The 11,845-nt window shown below is 48.6% G+C and overlaps 1 protein-coding gene across 1 annotated transcript; it reads right to left on the bottom strand.

Annotated features, from left to right (window-relative positions):
* Positions 1–7,495: 7,495 nt before the first annotated feature.
* Positions 7,496–9,351, bottom strand: LOC130491693 (C-type natriuretic peptide 1-like). Its single transcript, XM_056865480.1, has 2 exons — positions 9,259–9,351; positions 7,496–7,774 (listed from the first exon to the last, which is right to left on the bottom strand). The coding sequence occupies exons 1-2, from the start codon at positions 9,349–9,351 to the stop codon at positions 7,496–7,498; spliced, it is 372 nt and encodes a 123-aa protein (XP_056721458.1).
* Positions 9,352–11,845: the final 2,494 nt, after the last annotated feature.

Below are 11,845 nucleotides of genomic sequence, written 5' to 3'. Positions count from 1 at the left end.
GTACAGAAGAGGAAGTTGTACTGGGCAGAGAAAGGCAAGACGGAGATGTGGGACAGGCCCAGAGGACAAGCGACGATTACATTTCCTGCCCAGTGCATCACTAATGGGGCATGCCCAGGTGCCCATGGGAAAGCTTCTTTCTGCACTTCATTTCTCATGCTTCCATAACTGTACATCGTTACTAGGAAGTACACCCTGTCAAGGACAGATATAGTCATATTAATAGTTATAGTGGGTGACCATACCTGGGTCCAGTAACTTCTCAATGGAAACTGTGTGCTTGACTCTCCACTTGACGGGGCAGAAGTATTTCCTTTTGTATCCCTCACCAGGTCCATCACAGAGCAAAGAGATAAACATCAACAGAAGTATTGTGTCCAGATCATGCAAAGTGATGGTATCGCTTTACTCTGCTCTGGTTAGACCTCGCCTAGAGCATTGTGTTCAGTTTTGGGCACCACAATTTCAGAAAGATGTAGACAAGCTGGAACGTGTCCAGAACGTGTCCAGAGGAGAGCAACAAAGATGGTGGGGGGTCTGGAGACCAAGTCCTATGAGGTAAGGTTGAAGGATCTGGGTACATTTAGCTTGAAGAGGAGAAGACTGAGAGGGGATATGATGACCATCTTCAAGTACTTGAAGGGCTGTCATGCAGAGGAGGGTGCTGAGTTGTTTTCTGTTGGCCCAGAAGGTCGGACCAGAACCAACGGGTTGAAATTAAATCAAAAGAGTTTCCATCTAGACATTAGGAAGAAATTTCTAACAGAGCGGTTCCTCGGTGGAACAGGCTTCCTTGGGAGTTGGTAAGCTCTCCTTCCCTGGAGGTTTTTAAGCAGAGACTAGATGGCCACCTGTCAGCAATGCTGATTCTATGACCTTAGACAGTTCATGAGAGGCAGGCTATGAGAATGAGGGGACCTTGGCCATCTTCTGGGCATGGAGTAGGGGGTCTCTGGGGGTGTGTGGGGGAGGTAGTTGTGAATTTCCTGCATTGTGCAGGGGGTTGGACTAGATGACCCTGGCTGTCCCTTCCAACTCTATGGGATCTGTGCAAAGGGACAGATAAAGTCTAGCACTGTGAGAGGCAGAATTCTGGACTAGATGGACCACCAGTCTGATCCAGCAGGGCTCTTCCGTTCTTGCCCCACCCTATCCCATTCCAGCCCAGAGGACAGCCCTCCACTTTGAATTCTGCATGAGTAGGGTTGCTAGGTCCCTCTTCACCACCGGCAGGAGGTTTTGGGGGCAGAGCCTGAGAAGGGCAGGGTTTGGGGAGGGGAGGGAATTCAATGCCATAGAGTCCAATTGCCAAAGCAACCATTTTCTCCATGTGAACTGATCTCTATCAGCTGGAGATCAATTGTAATAGCAGGAGATCTCCAGCCACTACCTGGAGGCTGGCAACCCTATGCATGAGGTTTTAATTAATACAAAGAATTCGGCCAGGGTTGGGACCTTCCAGAAGGTCCCACAAGCCTGAGAGACAGCAGTCATGAAAGACCCTCTGCCCATGATCAGAGGGGATCTTTATTGCTGTTATTATTTTTACATATTCAGGCACCGAAAACTCAGCAGTCTGCTTTCATTCATCTGCAATCTGAAGCTTGCAGGGCTGTTAGCAAGACAGAGAGAGAGAGAGAGAGAGAGAGAGAGAGAGAGAGAGAGAGAGAGAGAGAGAGAGAGAGAAAGAGAGAGAGAAAGAGCAAACTCTTCTGGTCTCTCTGGACAGAGGTGCTGCCTTCCTTGTGCCGACTGGGGCATGCTGCTTCCCTCCTCCCGCTCCATGCCAGTAGGGGAAAGGGTGCCACCCACCCCTTGCCCATGGAAGCTCTTTCTCCATTCATCTCCCACCCAGGTTCACTTCAAAGGCCAGCTTTAATCATTTATATGCTAACGAGAATAAACAAAGCATCCAGGGCTGGAGGAGGGAGCATTTAATTAGGAGGGCCTTTTTTTCTTTGGGGGGGAACTATGCCCTCTCCCATGTTTTAATTAAGATGGGCACTGTACAGGAGGGAGACATGTTTCTGGCAGGGATTTCATTTCATGGGTGGATTTCTCTCTGCCCTCTCTGGTGCTGGAGTCTTGTTGCTGAAGGCTCAGGAGGGGCCGCCAGGGTCAGAACTGGGGGGGTTTAAAATCAGAAATGTTCACCAAATGTGGAGACATCTCTGGTTCCAAAGAGGCCCTTTGGCTCCCAGCCTACCGACTGTATGGAGGTGTGCACCTGAATAGACTAGGGCGTATTTTGTGAGATTAATGAACAGGACAAGGAACTTGGTGGGGTCCTGGCTCCGAGGTAGAGCATCTGCTTGGCACGCAGAAGGTCCCAGGTTCAATCCCCGGCATCTCCAGTTAAAGGGACTAGGTGATGTGAATCCTTGGGCCGTGGAATCCAGTTGTTCATGACTTAAATGTTGGTTTGGTTTATTTGTGCTGTGCACCAAGCCACTGCATTACCTCAGACAAGTCGCTAGTCCTCAGCATCCTCCTCATCTGTCAAATGTGAATCATTTGTCTTCCCTATATTCATTCCTCCTTTGTTATGTCTGCCTCTCCCCCTTCCTGCAAAGAGCTTTGGGGGTGCTGGTGAGATGCTTCAGGGTGGCGATGAGTGTGGAATCAAACACTAATTGCCAAGCCTTTGCCAATTAAGAGCCAGAAATCATTACAGAGCCCAGCAGCACAAGAGTCGCTCGGGAGCAGCCCCTGTCAGGCCTTATTTCCCTTCCAGTTTCACACGGCAAGGGAAAGCTCTGCCTTTTGCCTGTTTGCAAACTTTTCTGGCATCTCTGAGACACTGTGGACCAACGTGGGTGTCAGCTCTTCTTTGTTGGTGTATCGAGCAGCTGTCCCTGCAGACTTGAGCTTTGCCCGCCTGGTGGGCTTGAGGGGGAGTCTGTGTGGCAGCTCCTTTGCCGCATTAACACACCCTCCGACTTGACTGGCGCACGAAGAGGCAATATTTCAGCTATATCTGTAGCCACAGAACCCATGCAGTGTCGCGGGGGGACCGTCCGCTGTCAGGCTTTGATTTTCTTTGTCGTTTTCGCAGGACGGTATGTTTAGGGGTGCCCAAAAAGACTGCCTGGTTTTCCTCTCATCCCACAGCTAACTTCTGCCCTCTGCCTTTGTTGGGGCCCATTTTAGTTTGCAGGGAGGGAGCCGTGCCTCCATTCCTGGCATGCCGAGGGTCCCCAGTTCAGTCTCTGGCCTCTCCTCTTGAAAAGGTCTGGCAAGGCGAGTGTGGGGAGAGACCCTGGAGAGCCGTTGCCCAACTAAGGAGACCAGACCCAGCGGGAGAGACCAGAGGTTGGATTCGGTATCAGGCGGCTTCATCTGCTTCACTGCCCCACAGGGGACTCCACCGATTTCTGTTTCACAGAAGGCTTTTTGCCGTTTTCTCCTTCTGCTTCTTGGTACTGAAAGCTCATTTTCGAGCTGTGGGGTTTCAAGACCCAGACTGGGTCTGTGCTCGGGCGAGGGTTGCTAGGTCCCCTCCTGGCCAGCGGCAGGACGTGGGGGATAGGGTGGCCAGATCCAGGTTGGGGAACTCCTGGAGATTTGGGGATTGAGCCTGGGGAGGGCAGGGACCTCAGTGGGGTACAATGCCTGAGTCCAACCCCCAAAGCATCTGTTTTCTCCGGGGGAACTGATCTCTGTCATCTGGCTCCTCCAGGGGACCCTACGGACAGGTCCCACCTGGAGGCTGGCATCCCTCGCTCAAGTCCCCCTGTCCCAAGTCAGGAGGCCTTTTCCTCGGGGCTCCCTTTTCCACTCCAGGCTAACCTATGGGGCAGGGCTGTTCCAGTTGTGCCCCCTCAACTACAATTCCTCTCCCCAGGAAATGTGTCTGTCCATCTCCTCCCCTCTAGACTTATATGCGGAAATGGTTTTGACTGCTGGGTTGTATTGTTGATTGCTGCAGTTCTTACTGCGCTTTGATAATTTTAATGGTTTCAGTCATAGAGTTGGAAGGGACCACCAGGACCATCAAGTCCAACCCCCTGCACAATGCAGGAAATTCACAACTACCTCCCCCCCCCTCCACACCCCTAGTGACCAGAAGATGGCCAAGATGCCCTCCCTCTCATCATCTGCCTAAGGTCACAGAATCAGCATTGCTGACAGATGGCCATCTAACCTCTGCTTAAAAACCTCCAGGGAAGGAGAGCTCACCACCTCCCGAGGAAGCCTGTTCCACTGAGGAACCGCTCTAACTGTCAGAAAATGCTTCCTAATATCTAGACGGAAACTCTTTTGATTTAATTTCAACCCGTTGGTTCTGGTCCGACCTTCTTGAGCAACAGAAAACAACTCGGCACCCTCCTCTATACGGCAGTACTTGAAGATGGTTATCCTATCCCCTCTCAGTCTTCTCCCCTTCAGGCTAAACATACCCAGCTCCTTCAGCCTTTCCTCATGGGACTTGGTCTCCAGACCCCTCACCATCTTTGTTGCCCTCCTCTGGACACGTTCCAGCTTGTCTTCCAGGTAAAGAGAGAAACAAGCAGATAACGTCTGTCACATACCAAGAAGCGGCTCCATCCTCAAGAACATATAGTGCCAGGTATCTTAAGGAACTGAGCCCATCTGCACCTCACAGGAGCATATTTAACTAGTGCCAAATGAACGAGAATTTCAGACAATTAGTGCCGATTTTAATGGGTGAGTCTGGAGACGGGCCGGGGCTAACTGATCAAGATTATTTGAGCTCGTGTAAAAGGGGTTGCCTGGCTAGCCCAGTCTCATCAGATCTCGGAAGCTAGACAGGGCCGGCCCGAGTAAGTATTTGGATAGGAGACCACCAAGTATGTTGCTATGCAGAGGCAGGCAATGGCAAACCCCCTCTGTTGCCTTGAAAACCCTACAGGGTCACCTGACGGCACTTTCCACCACCAAAAAGAGATGGGAAAAGGCCATATTCGAGATGAGGGGTTCTTCCTGACAGCAGAGGGGAGCGTTTTCTTATTTAAATACTAAGGTATGTTACTGCTTTTCTCATATACTAAATACTTTTGGTAACAGGTAACAACTTTGTTTTAATGTACTTATTCCACTAAATTCGCATCACTAATCACTTAGACTTGCAACAGTTCTGATTTTTACAGAAACGAAAAAAAACCTTTGCTTCAGTAAACTGGTTACACCTTTCAAAGCAGCCAATTTCTCCAGGTGAGCTGAGCTCTGTTGCTTGGAGGTTAGTTGTAATCCCGGAAGATCTCTAGCCAATACCTGGAGGTTGGCAACCCTACTCCCACCACATTTCAGAAGCCGGGTGGAAGGGCCCCCACCCAATGACCTGAGCAGACAGGCAAATTAATACAGGAGGAGACGGACCTTCAGATCTCCAGCTCCCAGACCATGTAGGCCTCTCAAGGTCAAGCGTCGCATTTGGTAAACAAGCCAGCAACAAATATGCTTTTTCATACAGGGATTAAACAATCTTGGCATCATATCCCTGTTAACACGTTTTGGACCAGCTGACCTTTTGTCAATATTTTATATAATTTGTTCGAAGACTGTCCTAGCAGTAGGTTAATTTAAAAAAAAAAACCAAAAAAAAAAAAAAAAACAGACAAGGATTCCCCCCGCCCCAAAGAAGCACAGTACAAATCTGGAAATTAATTGGGCAAATTATGAAAACCAATTTATTCCATAATCATTAGCATGGAGTGATTGGCACAAATATTCGTTGCACATAAATGGGACACAGGATGAAAATAGATATAATCTTCTCATAAATTAATAAATGGGTACAAATACGGAAAGGGGGAGGAATCGACGGCCTGTTTCTCAGCGTAGGTTGCTGCATATGCGTTTGTCCCATGATCCCTCTGAATTGCTCAGCATTTGATGACTTGAACTGACTTTGCTGAATAACGTTGAGGCGACATGATTTCCCCCCATATAATTTGCATTGGCTCATTCACACATGCAAGTTGCTACTTTAAAAAAAACCCTACTAGATTATACCAAGGTTGATCTAATCTAGCACTCTACATCCAAACGTGGCCCCCCAGATGCTCCTAGTGACTTTGCAAGTAGAAAGAGAGATGGAAATAGCCTTCCACTATTTTCCTCTCCCAGTATCCTGCATTCGGAGGTACATTGCCCCTGTACATGGAGGTTCTATTGAGCTATTATGGCTAACGCGTGTGTGGATTTCCCAAGAATTTGCCAACTTCTTGTTTAAGTAAGAAGCCACCACTGCCCTCTTCCAGATTCCATTTGTTACGTATGGGTTGCATGAAAAAACACTTCTGGTTTTTCTTTGGCAGGCAGGTGTGAATGAGCCCTTGATGGTCGAATGGTATTTGGGCAGCAGTTAGAGTCAGGACTACAAGAAGTCTGTATGATGTGGCATTAATTGCTGGGGTTGAACGAGGGGTCTGGAGGGACAGGGGGTGATGATCTCACTGGAAGGCCTGGGGGGGCCGCCGCCTGCAGGAGGAAGCAAAGCAAAATTAACTCCCTGTGCCCCAAAATCATGGCCTCAGAACAGTCATGGGAGCAAAACCATACAGGGCTGCAACATTTCGTGGACTGACTTGTTAGATTAATTGGGGGAAAGCATTTCGGCAGATTAACAAGGTGTCCCTGGTTAGTTGGTCTGCAGATTTTTAAAACATGCTTACCTACATATATAAAATAGGCATTATTTTATAGGTATTATATAGGCGCGTATTATTTAAATACTTACCTATATATATAAAACAGGCATCGTAAAAACTGCAGATGGCGAGTGACACCCTAGAAGAGGGACCCCTTCACCCAGGAAGGAGAGCCTCTTCTAAGGGAGTGTCTGCCGGAGACACACACACACTACCGAAGACCAAAGAGAGGGGCCTTTGTCTTTCAAACTATGGGATTGAGTTCTATGCAAACTTATTCTTCATCTATTTTTTAATACATTTTTATTCCACCCTTCTTCCAAGGAGCTCAGGGTGGTGCTCTCAACCTTTCTTCCTTTTTTCCTCACAACAGCCTTGCAAGGTAGATGAGTGTGGCTGGCTAATTAGTCAGAGGTCACCAGTGATTCATGCACAGACCAGAGCCTAGATTAGGGCTGCCAACCTCCAGGTACTAGCTGGAGATCTCCTGCTATTACAACTGATCTCCAGCCGATAGAGGTCAGTTCACCTGGAGAAAATAGCCGCTTTGGCAATTGGACTCTATGGCATTGAAGCCTCTCCCCAAACCCCGCCCTTCTCAGGCTCCACTCCAGAAACCTCCCATCGATGGCGAAGAGGGACCTGGCAACCCTAGCCTAGATGTGGCCCAGTCTATTTTTTCTTGCCGCCTGCCCTTTAGGGAACCACTGCTGCACGGCAATTTCCCTGCTGCCTGCCTCTCCTCCAGCACAGAACTGTTTTCAGTGGCAGGAGTTTGCAGCGTTAGACTGATTGAATTTCACATTCATGCAAAACGTCATCTGTGTTAACATGCATGGAGGGCACCTGGTGTGTCTCTGACTTACCGTCCTCTCGACCGTTCAGCATCCCAGCCCGCTCAGGGCTCCGATCCGGTCCAGCTTGACACCGAAGCAGCCCCTGGAGAGACCCTTTTTGCTTCTGCCCTGATAGCTCCGGGAGGAGCCCAGAAGATCGCTGAGGAGCCTCTGGAAGGCCCCCTCTCTGGGGTTCCTGGCCCAGGGGGGCAGAGCGTCTTGTTGCTCCAAGGCCCCAGTGAGGAGGGACTCATCCTGCTCCTGCTCTGTTTCCTCAGACCCCAGCGGGTGCTCTAGGTCTTCTTCTAATATTTTAGACAAGGCCTGAAAGAGAGAGAGGTGGAAGAAGAAAAGCTCACCAGTTAAATTTCCATCATGGCATGCTAATTTTGGGTCATTTTGCAGAATTTATGCAGGTGATGGAATTCTGGTTTTCTTGGCGCGGTCTGGCTAATGATTACTATTATTGATGTGATTATTAGCAATAATAATAAATCAGCATCTCCAATGACTAAGCAAGGTACCAAAACAAAGTGAGGAAAATTCTGCTTGCTCTCTAAAAAGATAAAGACAGATTAGTATTGTTGGAAGTGAAATGCATCCCCAAAAGCCACTTTTGTAAACGAATACCTAAAGACCAGGAAGCAGGAACTCTTGTGCGAGGCCACCGTTATTCCCATTTTACAGAGGGGGAAGCTGAGGCGAGCAGCCCCCCCCGATGGAGTATCCAGTTTGCAAGGACTGTGACTGGATTTGCAAATCTCTCTTCCTCAGCCTAATCTATAAGGTTGCTAGAGGGAGTTTTGAATCTACAAAGCTCATACTGAAAATCTGGTTGGTGTTACTGGACTCGAATCTCGCTCTCCTCCTGTAGACTACCCTGGTGGTAAGAGCTGCTCAGCAGTGGAGCAGCCTGCCCCAGGAGGAGGTGGACTCTCCTTCACCTGAGGGATTAAAGCAGAGGCCATGGGTGGCCGTCTGCCAGAGGTTCTGTAGTCTTGCATTCCTGCATGGGGCAGGAGGTTGGACTAGATGATCTCCAAGCACCCTTCCTACTCTGCGTATGTGTTAAGTACCATCAGGTTGCTTCCAACATAGGGAGACCCTGTGAGTTCCCAAATGTGATATCATCAACAGTCATGCAAACTGAGAGCCATGGCTTCCTTTATTCAGTCAATCCATCTCATGTTGGGTGTAGTGGTTAAGAGCGGTGGTTTGGAGCGGTGGACTCTAATCTGGAGAACCGGGTTTGATTCCCCACTCCTCCACATGAGTGATGGATACTAATCTGGTGAGCCAGGTTGGTTTCCCCACTCCTACACATGAAGCCAGCTGACCTTGGGCTAGTCGCAGCTCTCTTAGAGCTCTCTCAGCTCCACCTACCTCACAGGGTGTCTGTTGTGGGGAGGGGAAGGGAAGGCGATCGTAAGCCAGTTTGATTCTTCCTTAAGTGGTAGAGGAAGTCGGCATATAAAAACCAGCTCTTCTTCATCTTCTTTTTCTGCTGTCTCCAACCTTTCCTAGCATTATTGGCATTATCCAGTTGGCCCTGGCCTTCTCGTGGTGGTGTGACCAAAGTACGATAGCCTTCATTTAGCTTCTAGGGAAAGTTCAGGTTTGATTTGATCTGGAACCCACCTATTTGTCTTTTTACGGTATCCACAAAACTCTTCTCCAGTGCGGCATTTCTCATTAATCGTTTTCTCCCTGTCAGCTACTCTCCGTAATGCTATGAATATAACTGGGTATCTCTCTCCATTCCAAAGGTGCCCCCATCCTCTCTAGGGAAATCAGGTGGGGTCTCTTACCTGTATGTCGGTCATTGGCTTGGCTCTTCCTTGGTCATGTGTGAAAAGTAGAATCAGCAGAAACCAGCCGGGGCAGATAAATTTGGGGTTCATCGTTGAGGTGCCTCTGCTGCTATCCGGGCTGGCCGAGAGGGTCTCAGAGATGCTTTCCCGAGGCAAGGTGAGAGGGCTGTTTCTTCTCCCAGCTTTTTATATCTCCCTCGATCCCTCCCAAATCCACCCCCAAACTCCTGGAAGATGCCCAAGGATTGGTTCAAGGGGGGTCTCCTCCCGTGTTGTGGAGGAGGAGGAATTAATTGAGCATCTCTGCTGACATTCGCGCGCGCTCTCTCACGCTCTCTCGGCAGGTGGAATTTTTTTTCTGCTGTGCTTTGGCTGGGCATGAAAAGAGCAGTTTTCATCTTGGCAGATGCTGGCGATCTTTTTCATGCTGTTGGTCTAGAAATTGCTGCCGTCCGCTTGCCTGATGCTCCGGGTAGCTGTCGGTTTGGGGGAATACTCAGCTGCTTGACTGGCTTGCAAAGTCCGTCTGAATGGGGCAGGCGGGGGACCCAGAACCCACAGAGAAATATTACAATGGGGAGGGGGAAGACAGGAAATAGGGTGAAGGCTTCTCTGTTGTGGCAGATCTGTGAATGACTGGCTGTACGTGTGGGGAAGTCAGGGGGGGCAGTTGGTTTGCCGAAGGAGATTCACCCTCTCAACCTAAGCAAAAAGACCGGCGAGGAAGGAGAACAAGGAGGGCATGCGGAAGGTCCCAGGTTCAATCCCCGGCATCTCCAGTTAAAGGGACTAGGCAAGTAGGTGATGGGGAGAGACCCCTGCCTGAGACCCTGGAGAGCCGCTGCCGGTCTGAGTAGACAATACTGACTTTGATGGACCAGGAGTCTGATTCAGTATAAGGCAGCTTCATGTGTTCATGTGATCTTCCTGTGAGCTGCCTTGGGAACTTCAACTGAGAGGCAGTGTAAGAAACATATTAAACAAGCAAACAAATAAATGCTTCCAAGCATATCTTTGCAGCCATGAGGGATAGAAGCTTGCTTTTAAAAAATAGAAACTGATATTCTCCAGGAAGCTGAATTCAGCATCCAGGATCACTTTGTGCCCTTTTCCTGCATTTCCTGAGAATCGTGGCATTACACACAGCACTGAATATCATTCGGTACTCCCTGGGAAGCCAACACACCTAGCAGGGGATGGATGCTGTGCTGACTAATTAGACGTCGCTTCCGGGGCCTGCAATGAGCTTCAGAATTTTTGATGAATTTTTCACAATGTCTCACGAGGCCGCCCCGGGGGAGATGCATCCCCCTATTGAAGTTCTGAGGCTTAATCACCAAGCCCCAATGCCTTGGGAGCAGGAAAACCTGTTTTGTAAACTCATATGCTATTTTTTTAAGAACATATGAACATAAGAAAAGCCCTGCTGGATCAGACTAAGGCCCATCAAGTTCAGCAGTCTGTTCACACATCGGCCAACCAGGTGCCTCTAGGAAGCCCCCAAACAAGACGACTGCAGCAGCACCGTCCTGCCTGTGTTTCACAGCACCTAATATAATAGGCATGCTCCTCTCATCCTGGAGGAATAGGTATGCATCATGACTAGTATCCATTTTGACCAGTAGCCGTGGATAGCCCTATCTATCCTCCATGAACATGTCCACTCCCCTCTTAAAGCCTTCCAAGTTGACAGCCATCACCACATCCTGGGGCAGGGAGTTCCACAATTGAACTATGTGTTGTGTGAAAAAATACTTCCTTTTATCTGTTTGGATTCTCTCACCCTCCAGCTTCAGCAGATGACCCTGCGTTCTGGTATTATGGGAGAGGGAGAAAAACATCTCCCTGTCCACTCTCTCCAAACCATGCATAATTTTATAGACCTCTATCATGTCTTTTCCGAGGGAGAGGGGAAAATTTCCCCAAGAGAAATGCTACAAGGGAGTTTGGTGATTTTGTGTGGCTCTGAAAAAAGACAATCTAGGGAGATGGAAACAAGCTGTGATCTGGGTTCACATCTCCTCTCTGCCATGGACTCGTTAGGGGGCCTTAAGCAAGCTAATCTCTCAGCCTCCACATTTGCAGTGTGGAGATTGTAATTCTGGCCTGCCCTGCAGGGTTATTGCAAGGATTTGTGAATCATTTCGAGCACTGAAAGAGCCTTGTCAGTGCTCAGCGTTTTCCTGTTGCTGATTGAGATGCCCAAATTTTCCCACACCAGCAGCAGTTGAGAAGACACTGTCCATTTTATATCCTTATATGTTTCATAAAAAAAGAAGAAGAGATTGCGGATTACAAAAGATTTTTTAAAATACACATGGACATATGCCTTCACAATATAGAGACTACTTCTCTAAAAATTTACCAGACTAAATCATTGAATCTCTCAAATTTCTACATGGATTAAATAGTCAGAATATTTCTAAAATGCCACTCAAGAACACCTGCTCAATCCAGTTTACAAGTGAATACATAAACCAAGTTCGACAGAAAAACAACCGGTAATTCTGCTGTGTCTCCCCATCAGGAGCGATTTGAATACTACTCACACCAACTGCAAGCAGAACTTACCCTTACTTCCAGC

The sequence above is a fragment of the Euleptes europaea genome, chromosome 19 (genome assembly GCF_029931775.1).
Source record: "Euleptes europaea isolate rEulEur1 chromosome 19, rEulEur1.hap1, whole genome shotgun sequence".
Taxonomy (NCBI): Eukaryota; Metazoa; Chordata; class Lepidosauria; order Squamata; family Sphaerodactylidae; genus Euleptes; species Euleptes europaea.
This window is presented reverse-complemented; position numbering and strand designations above follow the sequence as displayed.

Coding starts and splice junctions, on each gene's coding strand:
- LOC130491693 (XM_056865480.1), bottom strand. CDS start 9,351: ATGAACCCCAAATTTATCTGCCCCGGCTGGTTTCTGCTGATTCTACTT. Junction 7,775..9,258: donor AGCCAATGACCGACATACAG/GTAAGAGACCCC, acceptor TCTCTCTTTCAG/GCCTTGTCTAAAATATTAGA.